The sequence below is a fragment of the Monodon monoceros genome, unplaced genomic scaffold (genome assembly GCF_005190385.1).
Source record: "Monodon monoceros isolate NGI ecotype Baffin Bay Population unplaced genomic scaffold, NGI_Narwhal_1 Super_Scaffold_20, whole genome shotgun sequence".
Classification (NCBI taxonomy): domain Eukaryota; kingdom Metazoa; phylum Chordata; class Mammalia; order Artiodactyla; family Monodontidae; genus Monodon; species Monodon monoceros.
The window spans coordinates 63792801-63810606 of NW_021703777.1; the positions used below are offsets into that span (position 1 = coordinate 63792801).

At 35.9% G+C, this 17806-nt stretch overlaps 1 protein-coding gene across 1 annotated transcript in view; it reads left to right on the plus strand.

Moving 5' to 3' along the window:
- The window catches only part of CHIC2 (cysteine rich hydrophobic domain 2), a 46727-nt gene that overhangs the window by 9519 nt on the left and 19402 nt on the right, over nt 1-17806 (plus strand). Inside the window, exons 2-3 of the mRNA XM_029235282.1 lie at nt 12805-12859; nt 13001-13156. Coding sequence (XP_029091115.1) covers nt 12805-12859; nt 13001-13156 — 211 coding nt within the window. The remainder of the gene's footprint in view (nt 1-12804; nt 12860-13000; nt 13157-17806) is intronic.

Here is a 17806-nt window from a genome sequence, read left to right on the forward strand (position 1 = left end):
ATCTGAAATTTCTAGTTCATATGTGTTGTCATATCGACAGGAAGATAAAATTCTCTTAGTCTATAGATTTGTACAGGTCAAGTGTCTCAGAGTTCAAAATATCCAAAACTGAATTTATAATCTTCCCCCCAAATCAGCTTCAAGTGCAGCCTTCCCATTTTCAGTTGATGACAGACCTGGCATCCTATTTGCTTAGACTAAAAAATCTGTGACACATTCTTGATGTCCCCGTTTCTCTTTCACTGCCTCTAATCTGTCAAGAAATCAATCTCTTGGCTCCGTCTTCAAAATATATCCAAAATCTGACCACTTTTTACCATCTGTACTGCTGCTGTGAGTTATCATTTTCTCTCTTCTGCCTTGTACTCAATACTTTTCTTCCCCCTGCTCCCACCTTTGCCTCTCAACCTTTACAGTCTCTTTGGTACATCTGCCACAGTGATTCTTTTAAAACATAAGTCAGATCACATCTCTTTTCTGTATCAAGACTCCCTGAAGCTCCCCATCTTCAGAATTAAAGTTCCTTTTAATGGCCTGTAAGACCCTACCTGATCTGGCCCATTTCTCTGCCTTCTACCATTCTTTCACTTGTTTACCCCAGTCTAGGCACACAAGCCTCCTTTCCATTCCCCGAGTTATTCTAGGCACACTTCTGGTTAGGGCTTTGCACTGGCTGGTTCCACTTTCTGGAATATTCCCCTCCAGATACCCAAATGGCTAATTCCTTCACCTTCAGATCTTTCACAATTATCTTAATGCATCCTACCCTACTTTCTACTTAACATTAAAACTCCTCTACTTCCTCTTACTCTGTGCTTTCTCTTTTTTCATAGTGCTTCCTCTGTCAGAACGTGAGGTGAGCCAGGCTTGATAGAGTACAAACTTCAGACAACCTTCTCTTGCAAAGAGGAAAACTCTCAAACTTTTTTGACAAGAATAAATGTTTAAAACTTTCTTGCTTTTTTACAGCAGCTGTTCCACCTATAAAATGTGAACCTAGAAAATATTGCCTTTTTTTTTTTTTTTCTTCAAAACTTTGAGACTGCATTTGACTTTTGGGCCATAAATGATCCTCAGAAGCATGTTGTCTTACCTGAGGCAAATAAAACCAAAAGGTAGATTTGCTTTGTTGAGATAATATACCTAGTTCATACCTGAACCAGGGTTAGAATTCAGGCATTCTGTCTCTCCATTGTGTTGCTCTTATATTTTCACCACAGTAACTTCTTTGTGCTTTTCAAACTTTGTCTTACCTGCCTGGATTCCTGGCCTCATGCTTGCCCATGATGGCTACAACTGTTTAATTTTGCCTGGCTTTCCTGAACCCAGCACCTCTCTATGTACCCTGTTTCCTCCACATTACCCCTGACCTTGAAGAGGTTGGCAGAAAGTTGGAATATCTTTGACAGTTAACAGTAGCCAGTTTTATCATCAGCTATTCTATTTGCTAAGCTATTTGAAGAGGATATTTGTGAAGTCATTGAGATCTGGACATTCTCTAATTTAGTGTTATCTGTAGTGGACATTAAATGATAATATTGTCAACTTTATTAGAAGGATGATAACCATAATAAAAACTAAGCATACATTTACATTGTTTTATAATAATGAAAGCAGTTAAACATACAGAGTTTATACTGTGCACTGTTGGTGCTTTATGTATATGAACTCATTTAATGAGTTAGGGGTGATTATTATCCCTGGTATATAAATAGGGAAACTGAGGCTCAGAAAAGGTAAACTTGCTCAAAGTGACACATCTAGAAAAGGCAGTATCAAGATTTCTATCAAGGCAGTCTGGCTCCAGGGTACTGTTTACTTAATTGCTTTTATTTTATTGAACCAGAGCAACAAACTTAAGCATTCTCTATATTATTCATCAACAGAAACACTTATAACAAAATCCTATACATTTTGGGATTTTAGATACAAATGTGAAAAGCTCAAAAACAGATTTTTTCCCCTAGATCCGTATGAGAATTTTAACATTTGTTATGTGTTAGTTTTATAATTTCTGTTTGATGGAAAAAGTTTTTTCCCTCCAATTCTCAAATAATTTCTCAATTTAGAGTTTCCAGTTCAAGGAGATAAACATTTTCTATGCTTACAGAGAAAGTTATTAGAGGCATTGTCCTGTAGTAGAAATTGCCCCGGGCTTGGGTTCAGGAGAATAAGGCTCTAGCCTAGATCCTACGTATTAATTAGCTATGAGACCCAAGCTGTTTGCCTTTTATGCATCAATTTCTTCATCTGTAAAATTAAATGTTTGGATAAATGATAGTTGTGGTCCTTTCTAGCTCTCAGATTCTGAGATTCTGTTGTGGAATTAGGAATTATTTTTTTCTATTTAATTTTAAAATTCTTTACAGTATACTTAATATATATTTAAATATACTTTAAAAATCCTTAAAATATACTCTAAAATATACAACTAGTAGAATTATCTTGAAATCTAGGCATGTCAATTGCACATATATTTCCTTAGGCTGAGTTAAAAGTAAAAACAAAACTCCTTTAATCATCTACTTTTTCTTCAGGTTTAATGCTTTTTCTAATTATAATGAAAAACATAAAGATTATTAAAAATTGGAAAGTAGTACTTCCCAGTGAAGCAGAAAATAAACCATCTGTAATCACCAAGAGGAAAAGGTCATTTAATATTTTGGTGTGTTTGTTCCTAGTCCTTATTAAAATATTTTGTTTAGTTTAAAATACTAATATATGTAATTTTTGAAAATTTGGAAAACATGAAATTATGAAAATGAAATGTCACCCGTAATATTTTTGCCTAGGGTTAGCCACTATTAATATTTTGATGGATAAACTTTTTCTGTTTTTCTGTGTATATATAAATATTTTTATTAAAAATTGAGACCATACTTATAAAGTATTTTGTACTCTGCATTTTTTCATTTAACATATTGGGAACATTTGCCAATATTATTACAGGTTCTTACATAGTCTGAAACATTAGGCTCTGTTAGATTTCGAAGAACAGAACCACCCAGGGGGCCTTAAGCAGTGCACGTTTTTTGTAAGAATGCATGGAGACTAAAGAAGACAGGAAACTTTGCCATTGTATAGCCAGACTTCAAGGAGACTGGAATATTACTATTTTGGATAATTGAGTGCAGCTCTGGCGATGAAGTTATTCTGTTATTTTTCTCAGCAGCAAGTGTCCTTTGGTCTAGTGGTCTGTCACAGCGACTTACCTTCTTTCAGTTCTAGCTTCTGCTGTTGCAGTCGTGAACTGGCAGACTCCTTTTTGCCTCTGTCTCATAGTTTCTGCTTACTGTTGGCTTCAGCTTATTCTTTTTTTTTTAAATTCTTTTTAACCTCTACTTATTCATGACTTTACTATATCTCCGCTTCCGCTTAAGCTTCATGTTACCAGCTATTGTCTCTTATTCAGATACCTCAAGAAAGAGGATCACATTGAGTTAATGTTGTCCAAGTTGGGTAGGCCCTGCCATCCCGTATGCTGCTAGCCAGCCCAGGAATTAGCTGTTCTTAAAGCAGATGCCTGTTTGTGGTCTAATTCACCAGAGCTTAGGGAGCTCCTAGTCAGGCACGCAGAGTAACAGGCTACTCTCTAGTGTACATGGTTTTGAGCTGTGTAGTATCTTTCAAATTGGTATATCATAATTAATTTCATACAGTTTTAGTCTTTCTATTGTTTTAAAACGTTCACTGTTAAAAATAGCACTGCAACTCAGAAACAAGGAAAATAAACATAGCACAAAACAAAGTTGAAGAAATCAGGTTCTTGTACTTCTGTATTTAAAAGACAAAATTCGAAATAACAATGCGTTAGTGAATTCTGAGAGACATTAATATGAGGAGATACAAGGAACACAGAAAAATTAAAAATCGAAGTTAAAAAAAAAAGGTCTGGGGATTACGTAGACTAGAACTACAGAAAAGGTTGAAATGCATTCAGGAAAGCTATTGATTAGTGAACCCCAAACTTGTTTACTTATGATAACATACCTAGTTAATGCCAAATAAAAGATTCAAGTAGAAAAAAAATTATATTGATGTTATTGTATATTATAAAATGTGTTTGCATAGCAATTACTGTACATCTGAAAAACAGTCCTATTTTAACAAACAACAAATGAAACAAAATGTCTTTAATACTCCCTCACCAAAATAGCACTGCAGAATACTTGATTATTCGTGAACATATCTGTGCCACTGTAATTATTTTCTTCTAATACATTTCTAGAAGTAGAATTATTAGGTCAAAAGGTATGAACTTTTGTTAAGACTCTTTTTACATACTATCAAATTGTGCGCTTGAAGGGTCTTTCATTTTATAAGTTTTTTTCCTTTACCTTCTAGATCATATGTTACATGTATGTTTTTGTATTTTCTTTTTATTTAACAGTATATTATATGTACTTTCCATGTTATTAGTTTGCAAACTTCATTTTTAATAGTTGTCTAATATTCTGTTATGCTGAGATACTGTAATTTACTTAACATTCCCATTATTTTATTCTTCTCTATTATGAATAAAGTTTCAGGGAGCTTGTTTATGCATATATTTTTATTCACATTTCAGATTATTTTTTAGGCAGGATCCCTAAAGGAGAAATTACTGTGACAAAGGTATAAATATTTTTAATGCCAAATTGATTTCTGGAATGGTTGTAATAATTTATAGTTCCACCGACAGTACATGATATTTTCCATCTTAAGACCTTCTTGCCAACATAAAGTGTTTTTTTTAAAATTTCATTTATTAGTCTTTGTAGATAACTAAGATGCCACCCGTCTTGAATTATATCTTTTAAAATTATTAAGTGCTACTTCTAGTTTTTTGGGTTAACAGAATGTTAGGTTATTAGGTTTGAAGGGAGTTCAGCTTCCTACCCATTACTCTTCTTTCCAGCATATCGAATTATTATTTTAAGAAATTTGGCCTTTCCATTACTGTCCAGGGCCAACTGTACTTTGACTTAGAATAAACTAAATTATTATTATTATATTTTAAAACTTTAAACTTGAAGGAACATAATGGATAAAAGGAGTAATTTATAATGCTGTCCAGTTAAACTGAAACATACCTCTCATTTTCATTGCTAACAAACCCCACCTCCCGCCAAACTTAAAAAAGCAAAACCAGCACCACCACCCCCCAAACCGGAACTAAGGTAGTATCAAAATTAAGTAACTTATGTCACATCAAAACCATCAAAGATGATATTTTGTAGTTATATTAACAAACATGAAGTGTGTGGCTTTTCTTATCCATTTAATAAAAAAGGATGGTTTTGTTAAAACTTTATCTGACAGTATTGTTTGGTTGGCACAGCAAAGGAGGTATTTGCTGTAGCCAATAACAAGTAAAAGATTTGCCACTCTGGTACTAAAGCTCTTTGCTAGGAGAAAGCATGCTATATTAAGTGGGACTCACTGAAGAGAGTGTTTTCAGCTGTTCTGTTGAGAGCAGTCTCATCTGTAAAGAAATGTGAATTAAACCCTGGATTGTAGTGGTTTGAATAATGAATGGGAGGTGAGATAAAGAGGTGAATGTGGAAGACTCTTTCAAGACACTGGATGAGGAAGGAGAAGAGATGGATGCCATCATACCTTGAGGGAGAAGAAAATAGGTGTTCAGATTCTCAGGCTGGGTAGACTTATGCAGGATTGTAAGCTATGTGTAAGGAGCCAGAGAGAGGGAGAAACGAGTGGATTGCAGAGGAGACGGAAGGAGATGCAACCAGGAGCAAATGATTAGTTTGCCTCCATTGAGAAAGATGGTAAAGATACTGAAAACATAGGTAAATCTAAAAATGAAAGGGAGAGAAGGCAAAGCAGTTTATGGTCTTGATCTTTTTTCCTCTGGTTGGAGGAACCATGGTTATCTGCAAAAAAGTGGGTTGGGAGGATAAGGCTGAGCACATAGAGGAGCAGTTGTGAAGTATGGAAAAGGGAGTTAATTAGGAATGAATAAAGATTGCTATAGCATTAATCTAACTGAAGTTAGAAATAATTTGTATGATTTTTTTCTATTGTAGCTCCAGGCAGTGGGAATTGAAGTGAAGAAAGTAAACATTTCAATTAAATTGGATTGACAAGAGACACTCTAGAGGTGCAGAAAATAAAGGGTTTTGTTGGAGTATGGTTAAATGATTGATTGTGTAGTTCTGGCAGATAAAGGAGGAAGTGGAGTCATAGGGAGCAGATTTGGAGTAGAAAAGCAAGGAGGAGTGGTAAGGAGTAGGTTACAACCAGAGACAAAAAAGCAAATTTGATAAGGGTGGGAGAAATGAAATGATTGATGGTAGTGGTAAGAGGAGAAATTTACAGTTCAGAATTTCAGAGGAGATACAGTTCCAGATGATGGCGTGGGTTGCTGAATTAGAGGTGAATTTCCTCAGAATAGGTGAGGTCAGTTAATCAGTTAGGTTTTGGTGCTGAGTACTGAATTATTTGGGATGAAGACAAGAGTTCTTGTAGAAAGAAAAAACTGTGATGTGAATGTCTGTGTCATTAGAGAGTGTGAAGTTGTGCCAAAAAGAGCACAGCAGACTTGAGACTGCTATCCTTAAAAAGCCTTGCTTGCTGTGTCGGCTTTTGGTTGGTTGTCTGAGAACTTGGACTTTGGAAGCATTCCCAGTATGCCCAGAATTGATAAGAATGGCTCACTGTGCCTAAACTGTTTGTACAAACAGTATGGTGTATACTGAACACCTGCTTTCCTTCTGGGAGTCTGGAATTTTGGTACATGCTAAGTAGAGGGGGCCTACGTGACTAGTCCATGGTAAAAGCTTTGGCACTGACTCTGTAATGACCTTTCCTGGTAGAAAACATTATACACATGTTGTGAAAACTAGTTGCAGGAGGAATTAAGCACATCCTGTGTTCTTCACTGAGAAGAGACTCTTGCACGCTTGCTTCTGGTTTCCTCTGGATTTCACCCCATATGCCTTATCCCATTGCTGATTTTGCTTTGTATCCTTTTGCTGTAGTAAATCTAGCTGTGAGTATAGATTTACACTCACAGGACTGTATGCTGAGCCCTGTGAGTCCTCCTAATGAATCATCAAACCTGAGGGTGGCCTTGGGGACACCAGCACAGAGGGAGCGACCTGGAAGGCTGAAAATGACGGTTGGGCTTGGAACAATGTGGAAATCATGTGCATCAGAGGAAGAGAGAGCAGTGGTGTGGAATTTTGCAATGAGGAGGTAGTGGAATGTAGACATTTCTTCTTGCTTGGAAATTATTTAGCAAATATTTCATGAATATTTATCAGGCATTGGACCAGACATTTAGGATATAAAGATTATTAAGATATCGTGCCTACCTATAACCAACTCATTGACTATCAGGGTAGGGAGTTAGGCTTGTGACATAATTTATAATGAGATATGATAAGGACTGTGCAAGAGAGAATATAGTCAAGTATTAGGAGGACATGGAAGATGGAGTCTGGAAGATGAACTCCAGGGAATGAGCTATAGTTGAGAATTTCTAAGGAAAGAGTGTCATTTCAACAGGATTTTTGGTTAAAGTGAAGAAAAAAAAATTTTTTTTAAAGAGAAGATATAAATAGGTATCCAGGTAGCAGATCAATAAATCAGGGGTTCCAAAGTTAAATATTAAAAGAGGTTTGGAAGGGGAAGAATCTATCAGGAAAGGGAAGTTCTGAATTAGATGAAGACGAGAGTGCAGGGTAACAGATTAGTTTACTCTTTGAATTTTGGCTATAGATTTAGGAACGAGGCGACAGTGAAATGGAAGTAAGTGAGTAAAACAAGCCTATTTCAAGATTCCATTTAGATTTAGGTGTAAAGTTGCAGTCCCTTTGCTGAGCTTTACCGGTGTAAGAGCTTTGAAAATTACCTCAATTTATATAAAAGTAAAAATTGGGGGAGTTCCCTGGCGGTCCAGTGGTTAGCACTCTGCACTTTCACTGCTGAGGGCCCATGTTCAGTCCCCGGTCGGCAAACTAAGATCTCGCAAAAAAAAAAAAAAAAAAAGTAAAAATTGGCCTCTTACCTGCTTGCTTCCTTTCTTTTTCTTGTTTTTTTTTTTGCCGCACTGTGTGGCATGCGGGATCCTAATTCCCTGACCAGGGATTGAACCCGTGCCCCCTGCATTGGGAGCGTGGAGTCTTAACCACTGGACTGCCAGGGAAGTCCCATGCTTTCTTTCTTAAAAAAATTTTTTTAAAGCTGTATAAGCCTTCTGTTGTAGGACTTTGTGATCATGAAATGTTACATAGAAGGTGCTCAGTAGTTTGATTTGAATGAATTTCTCTTTTTCTCCAAGTACTAGTAGACTTGTAATAGGTAAAATAGGTCGTTTAATGTGTTTTATCTTCTTGTCATATATGTCATTCTTTGAAAATAGTTTAAATCGTTTATCACTTCTAAAGCCGTATTTTAAAGAGTGATTAAGGACAAGGTCTTTCATAGGAATAGATGTAGATGTAGTACATGTCTACATTTTTCAGGCATCTAATGGACTGACAGTTAATAGGTATTGAATGGTAGATAAGACAGTTGTTGGTAACACTTTGCCAATGCTCACTTTCTTCTTCATTTCTTCTCTCCCTCTTTCCTTCTACTTCCCCTTCCAACTTTTCCCTGTATTTTTCCTTCTCCTGCTTTTATTGCTTATGCATACCAAGGACACCTATTAAAATCCACAGCCATTGCCTATCTCCATTAGTAACATTCAAAGCTAGGAAAAAAAGTCATCTATTTTTTTTAAATTTTATTTTATTGAAGTATAGTTGATTTACAATGTTTTGTTAATTTCTGCTATACAGCAAAGAGATTCAGTTATACATATATATACATTCTTTTTCATATTTTTTCCATTATGGTTTATCACAGGATATTGAATATAATTCCCTTTGCTATACAGTAGGACCTTGTTGTTTATCCATTCTATATATTAAAATAATATGCTTTGAAGTTAGTTTTAAGGTATAGGTGGTAGCTCAAATTAACCATTTTTTTTGTTTTGTTGGTTAGTTATCATTCAGCCTCTTATTTTTTTTAAGTAAAGCAAGACTATCACTTCAAGTAAAACAACTGATAGCATTTGTTGTCAATAATTCCAGCTTTCAGATGAAAATTGGAATTTGGGAAAACTTACATCTGCCTCTGTGAGCTTGACAGCTTCTCAATACTTACGATGAGATCAGTGGTCATATTAATGTGATGATTCTGATATCACACGGTGAAGTGTGTCAACGTTTGGAAATCTGCATAACTCAATCTACCAGTATTTTCCAAGGGACAAATATATGAAGTTATAAAATCAGGTATGGGTAAGAAAAAAAAATCCATTTAAAATGCAAGATATACAGTGGATTTTAATTGAACAGAGTATTCAAAGTTCATTGATAAAGCTTGTTTCCTCCTTACAAGAAATCCTTAATAAGGTAGCACTTACGAAGTTTTGTTATAGTATCAAAGAATATATACAATTTTCCAACTACATATCTGGTGAAACTCAATTTTCTTTATAAACATTAACCAAACACTACAGATTGAATGCAGAAAGAGATGTGAGAATTCAGCTGTCTTCCATTGTCTGACATTAAAGAGATGTGAGAAAATCTCACTAAAGTTTTTTGTTTTGAAAAATATTTCTCATAAAAACATTTTTGTTAGCGTAAAAATGAGCATTTTGGGCTCATTTATGAATAAAAATTTTAAATGTTTTAGATGTCTCTGTTCTAATGTATAATCTGAAATAGTGATAAATCTAAATCACATAAGCTTAAGCTCACTGAGGTCCTCAAGGATTTAAGAGACCAAAGAAGTCCTGACACCAAATGTTTGAACACCCCTTGTTCACCCAAATGTTTGAATATAGTAGAGTACTATATTCCAAATGGAAATGAGGAAAGGGTGCCTGGGTATCATGGCTCAATCTGCCTGTAATCATGAAGTACTTGATTTGAATATTAAATGTCTTTAAACATTTTTAAAGTGAAAGCAGATTGCAGTTGGGGGTTTACTCCTGTGGGCTGGGGAGACTCCAAGGCCTTCAACAGCAGCATCTTCTTGCCCCTCTTTACAGGTAGTCTTGTTGAGCAGGTGGGAAAGAAAAGTGAGGGGAAATGGGGCTTCCTTGGTGGCGCAGTGGTTAAGAATCCACCTGCCAATGCAGGGGACACAGGTTTGAGCCCTGGTCTGGGAAGAGCCCACGTGCCGTGGAGCAGATGAGCCCGTGCGCCACAACTACTGAGGCTGTGCTCTAGAGCCCGCGAGCCACAAGTACTGAAGCCCGCACAGCTAGAGCCCATGCTCCACAACAAGAGAAGCCACCGCAGTGAGACACCCTCGCACCGCAACAAAGAGTAGCCCCCGCTCGCCGCAACTAAAGAAAGCCCCCGCACAGCACCGAAGACCCAACGCAGCCATAAATAAAGGAAGGGAGAAAGGAGGGAAGAAGGGAAGGCTGGTGGCAAAGCTAAGCTCTCCCATCTATTGTGAACCATGTCATTCTTTTGGGGGTGAGATGAAGAAAGAGAAGGGATTACTGTCTGTTGTTAAGACACAACAAAATTATGACTGAAGAGGAGAGTGCCTAAAGAATGTCCTTGGAACTGCTAGTTCTTACTCAGAAGAATAACTACTAGCCTGACTTACAAGGAGCCCTGGCTTGCAGGAACAGCAGGGCAATTAGCTGGTAGTGCTCCCTGGGCAAAGCATCAACACTCAGCCTTATTATAAGGAAGTATCCAGGCTTGGAAAAGAAAGGAAATTAAGGTTTATACTCATACTGGATTGCTCCCTCTAAATTAGCATATTACTGGCAAACTATAGGTATTTGATAAAATAATCTGTTCCAGATATTTAATGGCTGAAGGTGGAAGGGGAAGATACTTATCTCTAGGAGACTTGGAGGTATCTGGTTGTTGCTTTTCTAAAAAAATTTGAGGACCAGTTGGAAGGAGATGGTTAATTGCAATAATAAACATGGTTGAAATGAAACCTGTTGCTTGAAGGAGAAGATCTTCAGACCAAGGGAGATAACACAAGAGATGGAAGTGTATAATCTAGAAGGTCCAGTATTCTATAAAGATTTGTTGAATGGTATCTCCTCTAAGGCAAATAGATGAAAAGGGAGTCCATTATCTAGAGACCTCATAGAACTGTCAGCGAGTACTGCATACCTCTTCCTCATGCTAGGGCCTTTACAGTTGTAGGTGAGTTATCTGTAGGGGCATTTTCAAGTAGAACCACATTGCTCTGAGGCCCCCACAGAAAAAACAGGTTTAGCTCAGCGTCTTAGAAAGAGAATATCACCAATGCCAGAATTATATTAAACAGTAATGGTTGCCAATTTACGTTTAGTGTCAAAACTTTTTTCATAAATAGTATTCATTGTTTATAAAGACATATTGATGTTATTTCAATGCTGCTATTAAGTAATTTTTGAAAGTACTTTAAGATGATGACAAAATGGTCTCAGGTGCCACCATCTACATGTTGTAAGGAAGTCTAGATCATGATGCAAACGACAACCTGACCCACAGAAGTGTTGTGATTGACTTGCACAATATTATAAAGGGAAATTTTGCAGAGAAATCTGGTTTTCCATCTCAGAAGAAGAAAAATACAACCTGTCAAAGGTGGGTGTGCATTCTAGTGTGACAGTAATCAGCTGGATCTGACTCATTACATTCACACACACACAAATTGTATCCTCTGCTTGGCTGGTCTCCACCACTCCTTATTGACTGCACACAGCCTACCTTATTTGATTTCTCTCTCTAGCTCCACTGATGGTTGAGTTAGAAACCCTTGACCTGGCCAGCTGTTTCATACAGAGTATCTTAGGGGATCCCTTGCCAGCTACCCAAGATGCAGTACTGTGTATTCAAGTGTTGCTAAGAGAGTGAATTTTAAGCATTTTCTTCACAGGAAAAAAAAAATGTAACAGTGAGGTGATGGATGTGAACTAAACTTACTGTGGTAATCATTTCACAATGCATGCATGTGTCAGATCATTAGGTTGTACACCTTAAATTAATGCAGTGTTAAATGTCAAGTATATCCCAATAAAACCAGAAAGAAAATTTGGCTCCAGGGTCCACTAAAAGTCATCATATGTAAGCATCTCAATTTTATTTCCAGGGTGCTGTCTGCTATTACCAATGTTGTCTATGAATGTTTTATTCTTTCCCACTAACTTATGCAAAGAAATAGTCAAGTGCCCAGTCAATCCTCATGATCTTTAAAGACACTTAAAAGCTTAAAGATGTTAAAATGCACTACCTTGGTTTCATTTCTTTGGGGGTATGTGTAGCAAATGTCTTGGTATTTGAAAGTTGAAGTAGCTGTTTTGTTCCAGGTGTTTTTGACATTCTGTAGCTGTAATAGCAGTGTAGATATGCTGATCTCAGAAAATGTAATTTGCGTTCTTAGACATGTTATCCCCTTTTTGAGAGTTAACAAAATGCTCTTGACCTAAAGAGTAATTAATAGCAGAGATTTTAGCTTCCTGTTACTTAATTGGAAGAATCTTAGTAATTTTGACAGAATTGGACAGTTGTGTTGTTTTCCACAGTACTATTTGGCTCACAGAGATAGCTCCAAAGAAGTCATGTCTTTGTATATTCTCAGCCTCTTGTATAAAAGTTTTGATTCAGCTGCTAAAATTGCTTGTTACATTTCATAAATTGCTGATGACAGTGTGTCTCAAACTTCCATTGTTATTCTGTGTATAAAGTTGCACTCTATTTACTTGACATTTGATTAAGTTAAATGGTGTATTTGTTGCAACAATGACATGTAATAACATATTTTTCTTTTTTTAAAAAATAGATTTGGACTGAGCAACAAATTTGAATCAGAATTCCCATCTTCATTAACTGGAAAAGTGAGTGTCAATTATTTAGGTATTATTTATATGCCTAAAAACTAAAGTCTTTTCCTAACAAATTAGAAAAATTTATGCTAATGAGACATGTTTATTGACGTTAATACTGCAGTGTTGTTATTTCTTAAAATTTTTCTTTAGGTAGCTCCTGAAGAATTTAAAGCCAGCATCAACAGAGTTAACAGTTGTCTTAAGAAGAACCTTCCTGTTAATGTACGTTGGCTACTTTGTGGCTGCCTTTGTTGCTGCTGCACACTAGGCTGCAGTATGTGGCCAGTTATTTGCCTCAGTAAAAGAGTAAGTTGAATTATATATTTTAATTTAAATATAGGAGTTGACAAGCCAAATCTTGCATTTACCTAGTTTTTATTTTTGTATTGAATGCGTCACACTATTCTGAATACTATACAGAAATAACTTGATCCAGTAGAGGAGTGATTAAGTTACGTCCACATGCTGTTATATTAAATAGCAATCTGAAAATTATAATTTTTATGACATAGGACATTACGTTAGGGTAGAATATAGCGTTCTTTATGTATACATTCATGGTGGTAATTGAAAATTTGGGTTCAGGTCTGCCACTTATCTCTGACCTTCTAGGCATGTTTCCTAACCTGTTTATTTATTTATTTGTTTGTTTGTTTATTTATTGCTGCATTGGGTCTTTGTGGCTGTGTGCAGGCTTTCTCTAGTCGTGGTGAGCTGGGGCTACTCTTTGTTGTGAAGCTCGGGCTTCTCATTGTGGTGGCTTTCTCTTGTTGCAGAGCATGGGCTCTAGCCAGCATCTGAAGCGTGCAGGCTTCAGTAGTTGTGGCGCACGGGCTCTAGAGCGCAGGCTCAGTAGTTGTGGCGCACGGGCTTAGTTGCTCTGTGGCATGCGGGATCTTCCCGGACCAGGGCTCGAACCCATGTCCCCTGCATTAGGTGGATTCTTAACCACTGCGCCACCAGGAAAGTCCCTTCCTAACCTCTTTAAACTGTAGTTGACATATTTGTAAAATGGCAATATTTACCTCCCTACTTGAATAGGACTGTTGTAAGGATAAAATAAAATAGTGTTTGTAAAGCTTTTAGTTGAATAGCTCAGAGCAAGAGTCTAATATATGTTGATTAATAGCATTATTACTGAAATGTAAGATAGTACCCATAGAAGAAATAAAATGGTAATAGTGCTTATTTTTATTTGGTGAAATTATGGGGAATTCTGTTTTCTTTTTTTATTCAAAGAAATTTTTTTTGTTATTTTACAAGTTTCCTGTGATGAGTACATAGTAATCCTGTAACCTGAAAAACTGATCTAAAGTGTAATAATTTTGACCGCTTATAATGAAAAATTTCCAAGATGTGGGTAGAGATAAGGCAAATTAGTATAGATTGAATGTGTTATATTTTTGTTAAAACGCTTTAAAAAATTGTGGTAATTAAATGTATAAAAATGAAATACCATTACATTGAAATTGAATGTATAGTTTTGTGTGGCTACATTTCATTTTGTCATCAAATGATAGGAAATATGGAAGAGCAAATTTTATTTGTCCTTTTTTGTTTTACATAATAAGATGTATATTTCTACTGGAAAAATATTTGACTAGTGCATTTTATTAATAGGAAGATATTGCCTTCATAATAAAATTACTATTGTAATATTTACTTTTTTATATTCCAAGAATTTTTCTTTTTTCCCCCCCCCCATAGTTCTCACCAGATCATCTTCCTACCATAGATTAAAAGGAAAAAAAAATACAGTTGTACCTGCATCCACAGTTGAATTTGTAGCTCTTACAGTTTAGAGCCTCTCACTCCCTCCTACTGTTTGGGCATTTCCATTGTTTAAGTGACTGCTATATCTTACTTGGTTGGCCATTTGCTGTTATTTAACCCAAGGAATCAGAGTTTTATTACTGTAGAAACCTTTGTGACCTAGTTATTTTTATTTTTTTGAGGTTTTGAGATTCTGTTTTAAATGAGTAAACAAGACATTGCAATGTGCACACAGTGTAGGATTTAGAAAACAAAAGTAAACTTCCTACCCTTCTCCATGAATTCTTAGTAAGAAGATCATATTTCAGATGCTTTCATTAAATTCCTTCTTATTTGAGACATAAGGTAGATTGACTTTTTTAGGTTATTTCAGTCTGTAGTTTCAGAAAGTACACTTCATTCAACTGTGTATTATTACGTATAAGGTCTTTCTTGTATTTATATGATTTAATTTTTTATGGACTCTACTGTCCAGTGGGCATAAAAAATTTGACTACTGCTTAAAAAACTGTGCATTTCCCTGTCGAGGGTTTAAAATATTATATAATTGGAGAGAGGGACCCTTCATGCATGTATGAAGAGTATTAGAGGCCCTGAAAAAAGGGGTGCTTTGTAAAATAGGGGCAGGATGATTTGGAGCAGGGATTTTTAACCTTTTATTTATCATAGACCCCTTTGATAGTCTGGGGAAGCCTATGAACCCTTTCTTAGAATAATGTTTTATTTGTGTTTGGAAAGGTTTAATGTATCTTAAATGTGTTTTCAAATACATTGGATTATTCAGGAAACCAATTACATAGTTATTCAAATACTGAAACCCCTCAAATGTGTGATTTATAAATATTTATTAATGCATGCAAAATAAGATAGCAGGGGACTCATGGTAGTATGATGTTATAGGAAAAACCTGTGATTTCTATGAGTGATAAATATACAGGTCCTATTTAAACTACCACAGTTAGTTGCATGCATTCATAGCCTAAGGAAATATACTACATTTCAGTTAGAGGTTAGTGAAATTAAAGATGAATTTTTGTTCTGTCCACTTTCACAGACTGCTGGAATTCTATCTAGGTATTCTATGTTAAGAACCCTTGATTTAGAGGTACTAGTATAAATAAAAGCTAAAACCCAGCCTGATTGCCAGCCTCTGAACCCCTCTGAACCTCTGCTTTGTCCTCGTTTGTGATGTGGAATCGTCTTATACGGTTAGAATTGTCTCACTCTAAGGCAAATCAGGACCAAAGGCATACTCCATATGCAGCTTAGCGTTTTCACCTTCCTAACATTCCTTAATAGTTTGAATAACTAGATTTCTGCCTTGTCTTTGAAACCCATCCCCAAATGAGTGATCCTTTTTATGACCTGGCCATGTTCCAGAGACCTGGTTTTTAATCTGTCCTATCGTTATTATTTTTAGATCTTCCAAATTGCCTTTTCCTTTTAATTTTTTTAAAAATTTATTTTATTTTTGGCTGCGTTGGGTCTTCGTTGCCGTGTGTAGGCTTTCTCTAGTTGCAGCTAGCGGGGGCTACTCTTCGTTGTGGTGCACGGACTTCTCGTTGCGGTGGCTTCTCTTGTTGCAGAGCATGGGCTCTAAGTGTGTGGGCTCAGTAGTTGTGGCTCGCGGGCTCTGTAGTGTAGGCTCAGTAGTTGTAGTGCACGGGCTTAGTTTCTCCGGGGCATGTGGGATCTTCCTGGACCAGAGCTTGAACCCGTGTCCCCTGCACTGGCAGGCGGATTCTCAACCAGTGTGCCACCAGGGAAGTCTGCCTTTTCCTTTTAAAAAAATTACTTTAGCCTATTTTTGAAAATTATTTAATATACAGTAAAATTTTCTCTTTTTGATGTACAGTTCTATGATTTTTGACAAATGCATAGAGTTGTGTAACTACTGCCACAATCAAGATACATTACAGTTCTTTCACTTCAAAAAACTTCCTTTTTCTGTCCCACTGCAGTCACACCCTCTTCAGTTTTTAAACCCTGGCAACACTGATCTGTTCTCTTTCCCTATGGTTCTGCCTTTTCTAGAATATTGTATGAATGGAAGTATACAGTGTATATAGCCACTTGAATCTGGCTTCTTTCATTCAGGTAGTGCATTTTAGAGTCATCTATTTTGTTTCATGTATCAATAGTTTATTCTTTTTTATTGCTGAGTAGCATTCTATTGTATGGATGTATCACAATTTGTTTATCCATTCACCAATTGAAGGACATCCCTTGTCAGATATATAACTTGCAAATATATTTTTGCAGTCTGTAATTGTCTTTTCATTCTCTTATTGTCTTTGGCAGAGCAAAAGTTTTTTATTTTACTTAAGTCCAATTTGTTAATTTTTAAAAAATTGATTGTGCATTTGGTGTCGTATCTAAGAATTCTTTGCCTAAATTAGGGTCACAACATTTTTCTCCTGTGATCTCTTCTGCATTTTACTTTTAGGTCTGTCACCCATTTTGAGTCAGTATTTGTACAGGTGTGAGTAGATCAAAGTTCATTTTTTGCATATGACTTCAAGTTTTCCAGGATGATTTGTTGAAAAGACTATCCTTTTTCCATTAAATTGCCATTGTATGGGTACATTGTCAAAAGTCAATCAACCATATTTATGTGGATCTATTTCTGGACTCTGTTCTATTGACTTCTATGTGTCCATCTTGATTTCAATACCATGTGGTCTTATTTATAATATTTTATAGCTATATAGTATATATATATGCTATAGTACTATAGTACCTACTATAAAACTATAAAGTACTATATACAAGATACATCTATATATATGTATATATAGTATCTATTGTGTGTGTATGTATATATACATATATATATGTGTGTGTGTGTGTGTGTGTGTATATATATATATGTATAGTTTAGTACCTTATAGCTTCATAGTAAGTGTGGAAATCAGGTAGGGCAAGTCTTCCAAACTTCATTCTTCTTTTTCAGGATTGTTTTGGCTATTCTGATTTCTTTCATTTTTCATATATGTTTTAGAATCAGATTGTTGTGTCTAAAAAAATATGCTGGGATTTTGATGGATTGAAATTATAGATCAATATGGAGAAAATAGACATCTTAACAACAAGTCTTCTAAACCATTAATGTGGCATACCTCTCTATTTATTTAGGTCTTCTTTGATTCCTTTTTCATCAGTATTTTGTAATTTTTTGCATAG